This window comes from Aquarana catesbeiana, linkage group LG03 (genome assembly GCF_042186555.1).
Source record: "Aquarana catesbeiana isolate 2022-GZ linkage group LG03, ASM4218655v1, whole genome shotgun sequence".
Lineage (NCBI taxonomy): Eukaryota > Metazoa > Chordata > Amphibia > Anura > Ranidae > Aquarana > Aquarana catesbeiana.
In genome coordinates, this window is record NC_133326.1 from 552,541,904 (window position 1) to 552,558,820 (window position 16,917).

General features: G+C 44.0%; 1 protein-coding gene across 5 annotated transcripts in view; it reads right to left on the reverse strand.

Moving 5' to 3' along the window:
* Window positions 1–16,917, reverse strand: part of DDX11 (DEAD/H-box helicase 11) — a 226,642-nt gene that overhangs the window by 83,192 nt on the left and 126,533 nt on the right. For all 5 annotated transcript variants that reach the window (XM_073621668.1, XM_073621667.1, XM_073621669.1 and 2 more), the window contains 2 exons: window positions 15,649–15,848; window positions 11,507–11,659 (listed from right to left, as the gene is read on the reverse strand). In XM_073621668.1, coding sequence (XP_073477769.1) covers window positions 11,507–11,659; window positions 15,649–15,848 — 353 coding nt within the window. The remainder of the gene's footprint in view (window positions 1–11,506; window positions 11,660–15,648; window positions 15,849–16,917) is intronic.

The window sequence follows — 16,917 nt, forward strand, 5'->3', positions numbered from 1 at the left end:
AGATATCCTTATAGTCTAGCCCAGATGGCAGCTATGTCTTCTCCCACAGATCTAGTTTCTTCATCAATTTAGGCCTATATGTATTCTGCTACATATTTTTGGTGAAAAAATAAGCACATATTGATTGGTTTGCCCAAAAGTTATAGCGTCAACAAACTATGGTATTTTTTTTTTTATTCTACTTTGGCGGCGATCAGCGACTTATAGCAGGACTGCGATATTGTGGCAGACCAGTGACACTAATACAGTGATCAGTGCTAAAAAATATGCACTGTCACTGTACTAATGACACTGGCAGGGAAGGGGTTAACATCAGGGATAATCAAAGGGTTAAATGCGTTCCCTAGGAGTGACTAACTGTGGGTGGGGGGGGGGGTGCTTTGACTGGGGGAATGTAAAGATCACTGTTCCTGCTTGGCAGGAACACAGGATCAGCCCATTCCCCTCTCACAGAACGGAGGTCTGCCTTGTTTACCCAGGCAAACCACCATTCTGCCTTTCTCCTGAATGATCGGCGGGTCCCGGTGGACATCGCGTCCACCGGACCCACTGATTGGCTCCTGCTGTGTCCAATCACAGCAGAAGCATGTCGCAGATGACACGCGCCCCAGACCCAGAAGTGCCAGATCACTTACTAGGTAGGTGATCTGGCTCAGAGCGGCCGCCCTGCCGCAGTAAATCTACAGTGGGTAGTCTGCAACTGGTTAAAGCATTGCATTTGAGATCAGTAGATCGTGGGTGCAATGCCAGGATCCTGCAGACTCTCAGTCAGACAGTTGCTGAACTGTAAGAAGGATCAATGATCTACGAGAGCGCTCACCAGCACCCTCAGTCTTCTGAGAACTACAAGCCATCTGCTGCGGTGTCCGACGGTACTTCCGACGGTAATTTTTTAAGTTGGTGACCGGGAGCCTTTAAAGCGGAGTTCCACCCAAAAATGGAACTTCCGCTTTTCCGGTTCCTCCCCCCCTCCGGTGTCACATTTGGCACCTTTCAGGGGGGAGGGGGGAGCAGATACCTGTCTAATACAGGTATTTTGCTCCCACTTCCGGCCATAGATACCCGAGCCACCGGCTGGTAGCTATGCCACTTCCGGCGTCTTCTCCGTCCCCTCCGCTGTCGCGCATGTGCAGTAGGGAACCAGGAAGTGAAGCAACAAGGCTTCACTTCCTGATTCCCTTACCGAAAATGGCGGCGGCAGCATCCGACAGCTGAGGATTAGAACAGCTTCAGGTGCAGACATCGCGGGCGCTCTGAACAGGTCAGTGTCCTTATTTTAAAAGTCAGCAGCTGCAGTATTTGTAGCTGCTGACTTAAAAAAAAAAAAAAAAAAAAAAAATCGGCGGACCTCCGCTTTAAGGTTTGTAAAAGGGAAATAAAAAAAAAAAAGAAAATAGATGTGTGTGGGCGGATTATTACTTATTTCATTTTTTGAGACGTGGAGATGGACTTTAATTAGAATTTTAGTTACTAATGATGACCAAAGGGGCGTGGCTTGATGGTGGAGCGAGCGGCCGCATAGTCACAGCGCTCCGGCTCTCAACAACCATCCTGCAGGCATCCTGAGTCCTATCTCCTCACCGAGGGTCTCAATTTGTTCCCCACGGCGGCGGGCACAAAGCAGGCTGGCTACCATGGTGAAATACGGGCCGGCTTGGCCCCCATCCACGTCGGACCGTCTGGCGGGATTCCGGAGGCAAGATGGCGCCGGGACACAGGCCTCTCAGGCAGCCACGCTGCAGGCGCATCTATCTGATGACCGGAGCTCTGCTAGTGGGGTGAGTGCTTCTACTCCTGCTATCTTCCATACACAGACTGTCTCCCAGTTATCACGAGACCCCCAGACAGCTCAGGACCCCCAGCAATCAACTGATGATGATGGTGAGCTGAATCCCCCTGCTGAACCAACCCTGGCCACCATTATGCTGGCTATACAAGATTGTAAGGCCTCCCTCACTACTCAAATAGCCTCCATAAGAATGGATTTCTCACTCCTTAAACAGGATGTCCAAAACCTCAGTGACAGGGCTGGGGATATGGAGGAACGTATTAGTTCTGTGGAGGACAATATGCACCCCCTAACTGTTAAATTGAGAGATAATACTGGGGAACTAGCAGCTCTCCGCGCCAAAATTGACGATTTGGAGAATCGTTCTAGAAGGAACAATTTACGTTTTGTTGGATTCCCTGAACGCGCGGAGGGCTCACACCCTGAAAAATTTTTATACTCCTGGCTGAGAGATACCTTTGGCACTGATGCGCCATCGTTTTCATATGTGATTGAGAGGGCACACCGTACACCCCCACGTCCTCCCCCAGAGGGAGCACCTCCACGTTCAAACATCGCTCACATCCTAAACTTCCAGGATAAAGTGGCCATTTTACGAATAGCAAGAGAGAAAGGTCCGCTTAAATACAACGGCAACAATATCTCTATTTATCCTGACTTCTCCGCTGAGGTGCAGCGCCAGCGCATATCATTCTCAGCAGTGAAGAATCGTCTGCGTGAGGAGGGATTGAAATATGCCATGCTTTTTCCTGCCAAGCTTCGCATCATATTCGACGGTAAAGCTCACTTTTACTCCAGCCCTAAAGAAGCCATGGCTTGGCTAAACGACCGCTATGGGCCCGCAGACAGGCGCAGAGGTCACTGACAGCTTCACCTGTTTAATGTTCCCCTCTGCTGAACTCCTTATGGATGAAACCATGCAGTCCCCCATCCACTAAATGCCAACTTCATCATATGGGGCTACCCACCTATACCAGAGGTCTTACAAAAAAAAAAGAAAAATCTGTAATCCTGCAACAACTTTTAACATTCCTGCTTGGCCTGTCATTTCTTTTTCTTCTGCTCGCTATTAAGAAGGACTGATTCTTATTTTTCCCCCCTTTTATTTTTTTTTGGTCTTCCTACAAAATGTACCGAAAAGACATCCTGGATCAGGACATAATTTTATTTTTTTCTACTGTCAGTTGGGAGCCACACCGATCTCCACGTTACCTCCCCACCAGACAGTGGTGTGACCACGGAATAGTTGGACCCTCAATAACATCCCCCCCCCCTTTTTTTTTTTTTACGGGGTAGGAGGGGTCTATTTGGGTTTTGGGATCCAAGGCTCGCTAAGTTGGGGATGGCCGAGCGGGGTGGGGGTTATGGGTTTTTCAAGCACGGTTTGCTCTTTTTTGTGCTCTTTTTCACTTTTTTTTCTCTTTTTTCCTTTTTGCAATTTATATAGATGCTGCTCGGAACGGTTTATTGGCTTGCTCGGGTCTGTATATTGACAGTACAGACTCGAGTAAACATAGATATTTGAAATGTGATATAAATATAATTGAATGCATGTGGCCTGGCGCGGCCTGTGAGGTACTAGATAGGTATGTGCTTATTTGTCCTTATGATCATGATATATTGTTTGTCTTACAGTGACAGGGTCCTTAAAAATAGTGTCATGGAACACTAGAGGTTTGAATGCCCCTCAAAAACAATCTCTCGTTTTTTCAGTCCTAAAGAAGTGCCGTCCTCATGTGGTGTGTCTACAGGAGACCTACCTAACTGACACTAAGGTGAGGGCCCTTAAGCGTCCATGGCTGGCTCAGGGTTATCACGCTACACACACAAATTACTCTAGGGGGGTTTCTATCTTAGTGGCTAAATCCCTCCCAGCAGAAAAAACTTTACAGGTCAAGACAGATCCAAATGGGAGATATATCATACTTACTCTGCAAATCTCCTCAATAACGTTTACTATTGTCAACCTTTATATTCCTCCGCCCTTTTCGGTGGAGGTATTATTGAAATTGTCACTGTACTTGTTGGATAGACCCCCAGGACCTCTCCTCTACATCGGTGATTTTAATGCTGTACTGGACCCAGCCGTGGACCGCTTGGGGAGTGGGGGCAGACCCTTTCCCTCCCTTTTGAACTGGATGCAGGTTTATGACCTTACTGAATTATGGCGCTGGAAACACCCAGATGATAGTCAGTTTTCTTGTCATTCAGACTCATTCCACACTATGTCTCGAATTGATATGGCCTTTGCCCCAGCAGACACTCTTCCCTTTATCGCTGCAGCTTCATACCTGCCTAGAGGGGTTTCAGACCATGCACCCCTTTCTGTGGACCTCACCATCCTTCCGGGATCTGGCCCCTCCATTTGGAGGTTAAATTCTTATTGGCTGGAGGATGAGGTGGTACAGGGAACATGTAGGCAAGGTATCAAGGAATACTGGAGGAACAATGTGGGGACAGTGGACCCTTCTATAGAGTGGGAGGCCTTCAAGACCTCATTGAGGGGCACCTTTATGTCCGTCACTGGGGCCTTGAGGAAAAACAACCAACAGCGTACGGCAGAACTTGAAACTGCCATGGTACAAGCAGAATCTGTATATGCCTCTGACCCGACCCCGGAGACAAGAGAAACATGGCTATTGAAACGTAGGGAATATGAAATATGTCTGTTAGACCTTACAAAAAAGAAATTGTTACACACGGGGCAGAAATCATTTGAACATGGTAACAAGGCTGGACGCCTTTTAGCATATCTAACAAGGCCTGATCGCCCTCCAGTATCCATTCCTCGTATCTATACTAAGACAGGTCAAATGAGTGAGGTCCCTGGGGATATTATGGAAACTTTTTTAAACTTCTACACAGAACTTTACACTTCCAGGGCTGAGTACACTGAATCCCAGCTAAACGAATACCTTGCTGACATATCTCTCCCCTCCATTTCTACTGAGGGGAGGGAGATGTTAGACGCTCCCATCTCGGTTGAAGAGATTGCAGTAGCCATTGCTCAAATGCCAGCCCACAAGACTCCTGGGCTGGATGGTTATCCCACTGAATGGTATTCACAATTTAGGGACCTACTATGCCCATTTCTGCTACGTACATATAATAAGGCCTTGGATGCTGGTATCCTTCCCCCCACCATGCGAGAAGCCTTGATCGTGCTCCTGCTGAAACCCCGCAAAGATCCACTTAAATGTGAATCATACCGCCCAATATCCCTCATAAATGTGGATGTTAAGATCCTAGCAAAAGTGCTTGCAAACCGCTTAAATACTATAGTTACGTCTCTGGTCAATAGTGACCAAGGGGGTTTTATACCTGGACGGTCCACAAGAATGAATATCCGCAGACTATTCCACAACCTGCAATACGCTCATGAGTGTTCCCGTACACGTGCCATTGTGTCTTTGGACACATGTAAATCATTTGATAGTGTGGAATGGCCATATCTCTTTCGTGTGTTGCAGATGTATGGTTTCGGTCCTCGCATGGTGGCATGGATTAGACTACTTTATACATCCCCCCGAGCCCGAGTGCGAGTTAACTCCTCAATCACGAAATCATTCTCCATTACAAGGGGCACGAGGCAGGGATGCCCTTTGTCCCCGCTTCTGTTCACCTTGGCTATGGAACCGCTGGCGGCACAAATTCGTACATCCACTTCCATCAAAGGCCTGCCTATTGCTACCATTGAGGTGCGTATTTCGCTCTATGCAGACGACACCTTGGTGTATCTGGCAGATACTAATGCATCACTTCAGTCACTATTGGCCGAGATCAATAGGTTTGGAGATTTCTCTGGATTCCGGGTGAACTGGGACAAATCCAGCCTGTTCCTTCTGGATTCTGCAGCAATTTCCCAGATCCATCCGGACTCCAACTTACAGGTAGTAACCTCCTTCCGATATCTTGGGGTCTTGGTACAATCGCCTTTATCCTCCTACATTACTAACAACTTAGACCCCATACTGAGTCGACTACAGGAACAAATTAAACAGTGGATGGACCTGCCCCTAGATCTTATGGGAAGAGCAAGTCTACTTAAAATGATCTAACTACCGAAACTACTATACGTGCTGGCTAACTCCCCTTGTAAAATCCCCAAATCTATTTTTAAAAGGATAGATACGATTTGTACAACGTTCCTGTGGAGTGGGGGGACCCCCAGGGTGGCACTGGAGATGTTAAGACTGCCATCACATATGGCGGGGTTGGTGTTTCCAAATTTTTTTCTTTATCACTTAGCATCACAGCTAGTGCATGTGCATGATTGGCTATGTCCGGTCCCGGCAAATACATGTACTACCACTGAGGGAGCCATTGAGTCTTCTATGGAAACTCTACATAACATTGTTTATAGAGGTGAGGTCCCAAATCGACCAGGCACCTCTATGCTAGCCACTTCTCTCTTACTTTTTCGATATATCGTTACAAAAATCTCAAAACATTCCTGGTCCACATCCCCAAATAATCCCCTGTGGTTCAACCCTACTTTGCAGGAACTATACTCATTACCTGACACTAAGCGATGGTACTCCAAGGGAATAAAATACTTATGTCATTTGTATGATGCCCAGGGGTTTAAAACTTTTCAACAACTGAGATTAGACTTTGACCTACCACGCTCTTATTTGTTCCACTATTATCAACTTAGGCATGCTATACGAGCTCAGTTTGGCTCCTTAAAGAATCCCATTAATTTACCCCCACTAGAGAGACTACTAAGACAACCAGACCCTAATAAGCTTATTTCTACCTATTATGCGGCCCTAACGACAGATGTTAACCCCCGATTTAGCAAAGCGCATGAAAAATGGACATCCATGGACATTTCATTTACTGAGGAGGACTGGACTGAATTCAGAGACACATATAAAGCCACGGTCATCTCATCCAGAGACAGAGTTATACAGATTAAATTTTTTCACCACTCTCACCTTACTCCGGCCAGACTACACAAAATGGGGCTGAAGTCCTCCGCTGAGTGCTTTCGTGGTTGTGGAGGGAGTGCTGATTTCATGCACTGCTTCTGGACCTGCCCAGTGGTTCAGGACTTTTGGGTGGAAGTAGGCTCCTTCATTTCCTCTGCTCTAGGCCTCCCCAATATCATCCACCCAAAAAATGGTCTGTTGGGGATCTTTGGAGATTTACAACTATCAACACAGGCCAAAAGATTACTACGAATACTCTACTTTTATGTTAGAAAGACCATTCTGCTGTCATGGAAGGGTGTATCAACACCCTTGAAATCCCTATGGCTAAAATTAATCAATGATGTTATACCACTGTATAGACTTACCTTTGAACTAAGGAAACGGACAAAAACATTCCATAAAATTTGGGGTAGGTGGCTTGCTAGCCCTCTGACCCTCACCCTGTAGGATATATATATAGTTGAGACATTTACAGGTCGCGCCAGGATAGCATATGATTTATGCAGATTATTAATACTGTTATATACGGACGAATTGCTTGTATAAGTAGTTGTGTGCAAATATTAGCAGATGCACCAATGTCTGTCTTTGTTAATATGAGCTACATATTGTTGCTGTTTACCAATGACTGACCGAGCATATTAAGTGGTTGTTTGTTGTGCTTGTTTTGTACAACTGGTTTGTAAAATTAATAAAAATATCTTTAAAAAAAAAAAAAAAAGATGACCAAAACAAAATATTTTCAATCAAATAAAAAAAAATAAAAAAAAAAAAAAAAAAACACATCAATCACCTCCCCCATGGCTGAAAATTCAAACTGCATCCAAAAAATAAATAAAATCAATGCAAAATAGATAAGCGCATGGCCAGCAAGAATGCGACTAAAAAAGCTGTAAATTGTAGTCAGGTGAAGGACATTATCTGGGGAGAATGTAATAGTATCTGTTACTGCCGCATTCTGGAAGAAATTATCGATAATAACCTACAGCGCTATTCCTGGCAGGTCTGAGCACGCGACCCGATTAAAATGCATCTCGCAAATCCAAATCCGTGGGATTATATTAATGTAAATGAATGGACAGACGTGACTGGGTGGCGTGCAATGTCGGGCAGCTGCGCTGATATGGTCGAAACAAACACAATTGGTCAAGGAGAAAAGCACATTGTGATCACTCAGCCAGAAAACCAATTACCGCGTTCATCAAACATATATTGCTTTTTCAGACAGGGGCCAGGGTATTTGTTTTCTTATTTAACATCCAGAAGGACAACAGAGAAAAATATTTGGAAGGACTGGAGCTAACACAGCTAGTGAAATCATTTAAAGCTCAACTACAGGCAGGCATTAAAACACAATGCAGCTCTGCATTCATTAATACATCATTAAATGTATTTTTAATGCAAGCTGCGTAAATATCTAAATTGAACCTATTATCAGCCTCTTGCAGTTTCTGTAAAGCAGAGCTCAGACTTTAAGAGGGATTAGCAGCACAGGGAGCAAATCAGCTGTACTGCAGTGCTCATGAGCTAATAATGGGCATGCTGATAGGAGGAGAGTGCAGAGTGTCAGAGAGAAGCCCATCAGTCTGCTGCTTCTCCTTTCACGGTCCTGTAGGAGATACTTAACCCTTTCATGACTAAGCCTATTTCTGACATTTGTTGCTTGCAAGTTAAAATCCGTATTTTTTGCTATAAAATGACTTAGAACCCCCAAACATTATACTGTATATATTTTTTTAGCAGAGAATCTAGAGAATAACATAGCGGTCGTTGCAATATTTTATGTCACACTGTATTATAGGAAAAAAGACACATTCATGAATTAAAAAAAGACTAAAAACAGTAAACTTAGCCCAATTTTTTTGTATAATGTAAAAGATGATATTACGCCGAGTAAATAGATACCCAACATGTCATGCTTTGAAATTGCACACACTCGTAGAAAGGCGACAAACTACGGTACCAAAAAATCTCCATAGGCGGTGCTTTATAAAAAAAAAAAAACGGTTACCAGGTTACAGTTACAGAGGAGGCCTAATGTTAGAATTATTGCTCGTGCTCTGACGGCAATACCTCACATGTATGATTTGAACACTGTTTACATATGCGGGCACGACTTACATGTGCGTTTTCTTTGCTATGCGAGCTCGCAGGGACAGTGGCGCTTTAAAAAAAAATTATTTTTTTTCTTATTCATTTTATTTATTTATTTTTGCATTGTCATTTTTGGAAAAAAAACAGTAATAGTTGGAGACAGGTACTCTTTATGGAGGGATCAGGGGTCTAAAAGACCCCAAATCCCTCCTCTGCACTTCAAAGTATTCAGACCGCCAAAAACGGCGATTCTGAATACTGTAATTTTTTTTTTAAACCGGCACTGTCAGCAGCCGAGTAAACCAGAAGTGACGTTGTGATGTCGCTTCCGTGTTTACAGAAAGAAGACTGGAGCAAAGCCGCTTCCGGCTTTGTTCCAGTCTCTCTCTAGCTGGCGGAAGTGCTGGATCGTGTCTCAGGTCTCCCGGTTGGACGGGAGGCGCCGGTCGGAAGGCGGCGGGGGGGGGGGGGGGGGGGGGACACACACGCCCCCTCTCGCTCCTCCTGTATAACAGCCGAACGGCTTTTAGCCGCATCGGTTGTTATCCTTGAAGAGCCGACCGACCAGCTCTAAAAAATGGTACCGGGATGATGCCTGCAGCTGCAGGCATCATCCCTGTATAAGCCGAGGCCGCATATATGCGTACGTTCGGCGGGAAGGAGTTAAAGAGGTTCACTCTGGTAAAAAATAAAAAAAAAGTCAGCAGCTAAAAAACTGTAGCTGCTGACTTTCCATAAAAAAGGACACTTACTTGTCCAGCGATCCAGCGCCTCCTCACTTGGGCTAATTCTCCACTAGCCTTTGGGTTCCCAGCACCGGCATCCTAACTGTGGGCAGCTGGCTATACTGCTTTTGCCTTCACAGCTGGCTGCCCACTGTGCGTGCACGAGCAGCGCTTTGTGAATGGTCCCACAGACTTTTGGGACGTGTAACGTGTCCCAAAAGGCTGCAGGGAGGGAGGGGGAGAGGAGAACTTTCGCTCGGATCGCCTAGGCAATCTGAGCGGAAGTGGGAGTGGGCACCTGTCATAACTCCTGCTCCCCCTACAAAAAAAAAAAAAAAAAAAAGACATGCCAAATGTGTCAGGGGAGGAGGACTTAAAGCAGAACTTCCCAGACACCTGGCAGATGTTGCTCTAGAGGGGAACCCTGCGGCTTGCCTGCTTCATCTCTCAAAAGAGACCATTTAGGAAATACAAGGCCTCCCTTACAATCCAGTTGCCCAAGGCAAGCATCCCCCTCTTTTGGAGATCGAAGAACCCCCCGTCCAAATCCCTGTGGTTTTCTAAAGTAAAAGAACTGAAATATATGGAGAATCTCACCGCTAACTTACACAACCGGGAGGAGATCTTCCATGAGACCTGGAGACCTTGGCACGATTTTGTGTGCACAGATGCCTATCTTCAGGAGAAGGCGCATTCAGGCTGAGCTTCTGGACTTAGTCCCATTCCCTGGGAGAGAGGCCCTACCTGTAGACCTCTTTTCTCTCTCTCCCTTGATCCCTGTTTCACACTCTGGGGACGTCTGATCCCCGAACCCTCTCCTCCTATGGCAATCCCCCTCCCCCCGTATCCTTGGTTAGGTAATGGGCAATATTATTCAGATATGGTGCATATCCTTGCTTACATCATATTGACATCATTATCCCATGTATGGGCTAAGCGGGCCATCGGGATACAATATCTCCCAATATATTGTAAAAGTTCTATTTTATTTTACATTATTTTAGTATACGGTTTTGCTTTTATGAATTTATGTTTTGGGTCCTCCCTGTAGTTGCCTGTCCGTCTCCCCTGCTCTGCACGCTGATAATTATCTTTTTTTTATTATCAAAAAACCGTAATGCATTTTGTTTTCATGACCATCCATACTGTGTAGAGCTGGGCTTGTTGTTCTACAACTCTGACTGCGTGACCCTTTTTTTGATGCTTAGTTCTGTAATCTGTCACTCTTGCATACTTTGACTGTTAAACGCAAATTTCTTTGGAAAAGAAATAAAATTGAAAAAAACAAAAAACAAAAAAAAGCGAAACTTCCCCTTTTGGGTGGAGTTCTGCTTTATCTGCAGAAGAGACAAATCAGGTTTCCTGCCCCATCAGACAGAGTTGTTCTATGCTGCAGGGCTGTGTGAACCTTAAGACTGAATAAATGAATACAAAAAGTCAGGTAAAATAGCTCTAATATATGTTTGTCATCTGTGTGTACGGCGGTTTGCTTCGAGTTTAGCTTTGGTGTAGATTATCTTATCAATTTATGATCATGCTTTACATCTTGTTTTTCTTTTTTTCTTGTTTGTGCATAGTTTGTAAGTATATAAAAACACAGGAGGCAGCCACCTTTCACTTTACACATGCAGGCTCCGCTTCCTGCTTAAGGCTGCCCATACATTAGTCAGTTTTCTGTTCAACCAGTGAGTGAATGAAAAAAAAAAACTGACCCAATAACCACATCCACACATTCAATGTGGATGGTGGAATCCCTTCCACTGTGTTATTGTATTCTGACAGCGGGACTCCCCCATCATCAGAATACACAGATGGTAGATCAACGTCTGTTCTACAATAAGTTGCAACACTTCGATCGAAATTCGGCTGTTCCCTGATGAACCAGTTGGATTTTAATCCAAGTATGGCCAAGTTTTAGTGTAGTTTCCATATAAAAACAGAAGAGAAGTCAGGCGACTCACCTGGGCTCCGGTGACTTGTGAACTGTATATGCCAGTAATGGTGTCTATCAGGTTATGGGCCTCATCAATAATCACCACTTGATCTTTTAACTTAATGCCAGAAGCACGCCGAGTGGAATCATGAAGCAGCATTTGGTAAGGTAATACAACCAGCTGTAAAAAAATACCAGAAAGCTAATGGACATGAATTCATTAGGCAGCTACTATGTACAAACAGGAGATGTTTAATATGTGCTTAAATTGATATTAAAACAAAAAAGGAAACATTTATTACACTGCAGCTTGCCATTTCATAGATGTGATGGCTGCATTAGTTTCCTTTTTAGGTGCTCTTTCTTTTACTTTCACCCGGGGAGCTAGCCAATAAGTATTGTTTATCAACAGAACAAGCTGTTCTGCAGATGTAGCAGTTAGATGGTTGGCACAAATAATTTACCACTGACAGGGGTGCTTACAATGGTCAGCTTTTTAGTTTATGTAAAACCCTTTTTCCCCAAAAGGAACAAAACTGTTGTCAGTTATGCTTAATAAGTGTTGGCTGGAGTTTGGCTTCAATGTATTTAGTGTATCTAAATCTGCTAGTGCATCTAACGCTAATGGAGGGAGCACCAGACCAAAGGCTAAAAGACTCCAAATCCATTAATTAGTTTAAATAAATTAAAAAAACAGCCAACTCATTTAGATGTGCAGAAAAAACTCCCCCTTCATCAGGGCTACAACAAACCACAATATCATATAAAGGAGACCAATCATAAGTCTAATAGTCATAGAAAATTATGGATAATATACAGTATATACTATATAAAAGTGAGTACACCCCTCACATTTTTGTAAATATTTTACTATATCTTTTTATGTGACAACACTGAAGAAATGACACTTTTCTACAATGTAAAGTAGTGAGTGTACAGCTTGTATAACAGTGTAAATTTGCTGTCCCCTCAAAATAACTCAACACACAGCTATTAATGTCTAAACCGCTGGCAACAAAAGTGAGTACACCCCTATTTGAAAATGTCCCAATTGGGCCCAATTAGCCATTTTCCCTCCCCAGTGTCATGTGACTACAAGGTCCCAGGTGTGAATGGTGAGCCGGTGTGTTAAATTTGTTGTTATTGCTCTCACTCTCTCATACTGGTCACTGGAAGTTAAAACATGGCACCTCATGGCAACTCATGGCAAAGAACTCTCTGAGGATCTAAAAAAAAAGAATGGCCTAGGCTATAAGAAGATTGCCAAGACCCTGAAACTGAGTTGCAGCATGGTGGCCAAGACCATAGAAAGAAGCTGAGTGCACATACTCAGCGTTATAGCCAAAGGTTGTCTTTGGGAAATAGACGTATGAGTGCTGCCAGCATTGCTGCAGAGGTTGAAGGGGTGGGGGGTCAGCCTGTCAGTGCTCAGTACACCGCACACTGCATTAAATTGGTCTGCATAGCTGTTGTCCCAGAAGGAAGTCTCTTCTAAAGATGATGCACAAGTAAGCCCACAAACCGTTTGCTGAAGACAAGCAGACTAAGGACATGGATTACTGGAACCATGTCCTGTGGTCTGATGAGACCAAGATAAACTTATTTGGTTCAGATGGTATCAAGCGCGTGTGGCGCCAACCAGGTGAGGAGTACAAAGACAAGTGTGTCTTGCCTACAGTCAAGCATGGTGGTGGAAGTGTCATGGTCTGGGGCTGCATGAGTGTTGCCGGCACTGGGGAGCTACAGTTCATTGAGGGAACCATGAATGCCAACATGTACTGTGACATACTGAAGGCGAGCATGATCCCCCTCCCTTCGGAGACTGGGCCGCAGGGCAGTATTTCAACATGATATATGATGTCATCATGGAGGAGTGGAAGAGGACTCCAGTGGCAACCCAACTACACACATGCAAAGAAATTAAAATAAAGAAATATCAGATGGTAAGTGTAATGGTATGTATTTGACCATATACCCTGTTTCCCCTAAAATAAGACCTAGCGTGATTGTCGGCGATGGCTTCAATATAAGCCCTACCCCCCAAATAAGCCCTAGTTAAAGTCCTTGTATGTCTTATTTTCAGGGTAGGGCTTATTTTCGGGGAAACAGGGTAGGGCTTATTTGGAGGGTAGGGCTTATATTGCAGCCATCACTGACAATAACGCTAGGTCTTATTTTGGGGAAACGGTAGCATATGATAATAATGTATCCAAAATAAACCTACTCACTTACCACCTGATATTTTTTTATTTTAATTTCTTCTTTATAAAAGTTCCATTACCTTGTTATGTAGGTCTTTTAACAGTTCTTTTCTGCTCCTCATGGCTTAGCATCTAGTCTGCTCAGTGCATCAACATGAGAGCTAACAAACGCACTGACCATTTATACACAGACACTAAATGCAATTTAAAAAGCCACAGATGTGGGAAATTAATGAATTGCAATTTAACCAGTGCGTGCCACCTTGTGTGTCTGTACCAAGGCCAAACATTCCAGGGTATGGAAAATTTTGGGTGATTTGGGTGATTTTTGTTAACTCATAGTGACTGAGTATGAATAGCATGTAAAACAGCATTTATTGAGAGTTTTTTTATGAGGTGGGCTAAGGAACACTAAATAAGAGACAATTTTTTTGGCATGATCAGTCATATGTTCAATATCAATGACAAAATTTCACGATTTCTGCCAGGGTATGCAAACTTTTTAGCACAACTGTATATGTACACACAATCTATATGTTATCCATGATGTTCTGTGATTGTTGTAGCCCTGATGAGAGCAGAGTGCGATTTGTTTGCAAGTTTATTAAAAGTCAGCATCTACAAAAAGTGTAGCTGCCAACTTTTAATAAAAAGACACTCACCTGTCCCACGGTCCAGCGATGCGGCCACCTGAAGCCTCGCTCCTCTCCCCCCGCCTCTCCGCGACGACGGCATTGCAAGTGTGGGCGCCCGGCTGTGAAGCTCGTGGCTTCACAGCCGGGTGCGCACTGCGCATGTATGAGTCGTGCTGCGCTTTCTTAGTGGCCAGGCAATCTTCTGGGACCTGTGACGTGTCCCAGAAGATTGCAGAGAGGGAGGGGGAGAGGAGGAGTCGCCTAGGAGGCAAGAACAAGAAGTGGGAGCTGGGTACCCACTCTTCCCCCCAAAAAATTGCATGCCAAACGTGGCATGTAAGGGGGTGAGAAGTGCTTAAAGTGGAAGTTCCACTTTCGGGTGGAACTCTGCTTGAAGGGGGTAGGAAAGGCTTCTGACTTTTGACTCCGGCAGTTTTTTGTTTATTTTTATTATTATAAATTAACAAATTAATTTGGAGTCGTATCCTTTGGACTGGCTACTTTTTATGAACTCACATCAAAGTCCCAGCACCTCTTGGATGCTTTTTTTTTTTCTTCACTGGAGTCTACAGAAGGGCATTGTATGACCAACCTTGCTGGTAAGGGCAAAGGGTGTCTTCACTCCACTCCCTCACACAATGCCCGCCCCTCATACCTACCCGCACTTCTCTCCTGCACATACAATCCACTCTCATACCCTCTGCACTCCTCTCCTGCGCACATAGTCCAACTTAATACCCTTTACACTCCGCTCCTGCACATACTCTCCACTTTTATACTCTTCTTACTCCTCTTCTGCAAATGTCTATTCTAGTGTCCTCCTGCAAATACTGCATGTTCTTATACCCTCTGCATTCCCCTCTTGCCCACACTCATACCCATATACTGCTCATCAGTTTTTTTCTATAGAAAATGTTTGTTTTACAAATAAGCATTTAACACACGACAAATTATTACCAGACCACTTCGGTATATTTAAGGCGAGAGCACAGCGTTAGTCATCTCTATTCAAGCACAATGTCTTTACTTGAAACCTCTGACTTCATTGTACAACAGGAGGGGGGAGAGTCACTGCTTTAACTATCTTTAGGCTTGAGCTACTGATGTTTGTAAACAATATTTTTCATAAATGCATATATTCCTAGTCTAAAAAAAAAAAAAAAAAAAAAAAAAAAAAAAAAAAAAAAACAATATTGTAGATGTACCTAAAAAATAAAGAAAAAAAAACTTTTCTAAAGCTTGTATTTTATTAGTCTTAACCATAACAAATACAATACAAACACAACTATCATGCATTACCTATACAAACAATAATTCCAGTACGCACAGCTCACCTGGGCAGCTGGGATGGCAAAGCGGCTGGCATAGTATGGGCAGGCCTTAACCTCTTGAGCCCGTACGACAAGCTGTTCAATGTCCTTCACCTCTACAAGAATCTCATCCCGTAGGAACTGCATCTGCTCATAGGAATAGTATGGGCAGGTAAGTCGGCTTTCACGTTTCTTCTTCCCTGCGGGCTCCTCTGTTTTCTTCTCTTGAAAGAAAAGAGGGTAAAATGTTACTGCATGAAATAGGCCATGAACCAGGACCTGGTCCAGCCAACAAACGACAATACAACACAAACCTGAGTTTTAAATATAAAAATATGAAGAGTAAATCCTAGAGCCCTTGGACCCAAAATCTGACGGGTGATGCTCGGATTACCTCTGTTTAGACGGTGTTCAGGGTAAGGAGGGTTGGTAGGTATTTTCTTACATCTTTTTTCCCTTTCCTCTTTGTTCTCCTGCCTGTCCTTTCCTTTGGAAGTGAGATGTCCCCATGTGAGTTAATGGGGGGCCCACTTCTACCACTTGGGCTACAAGCCCCCCCCCCCCGAAGGTTGTTGGGGACTTCGGATACAGCTTTTGAACCTAGATTTAACTTTGATACCTCATTTTGTTATTTAATTGTAGACGACACATCGAGCCTTAGCATTTTTGCTATTTAGTTCAGTAAAGTCGTTTTGATTATTGGTGTGCTTGACCTGTCATATACCAAGGCTATACAACGCCTTTACCGTGTACACAGCTAGATTTATCGAAACCATGACTATAGCAGTCCGTTACTCTATCTTTATGTGTTCTTTATATGTATGCTTGTGGAGGCATGTGGCCCTGTATGTTTTCATACATTACTTTGCAATGTTTTATTTGTACTTTTATTCCTTGAATTTTTCTCAAAAGAAAATTATTGGAAACAAAAATACGAAGAGTAGAATAGACACTATAAGTTGCCCATTTGAGCTGAAGTGACAGAGCCTCCTGATAGCCCACCCCTACCGGGATATACACACCCATCCACACTTCCTCCCTGCTGTAAGACTCAACAAGCGTCCACCTGATATCAGCTGGATGACATCAGTGGTCCCGCCATCTGAAAGTGCTCGGTATTGGCAAATGACCACTTAGGCCTGAGCAACATCATATAAGGAAGAGCGATGTTTCCTCTTATCAGGAAACCATGCTTCCTTGGAGTAATGGAGCGAGAAGACAGAACGGTACATTCATGACTATAGCACAGGGGGAGAGGCTATCAGGAGATGTCACTTTCCCCTGAAGAAGCTA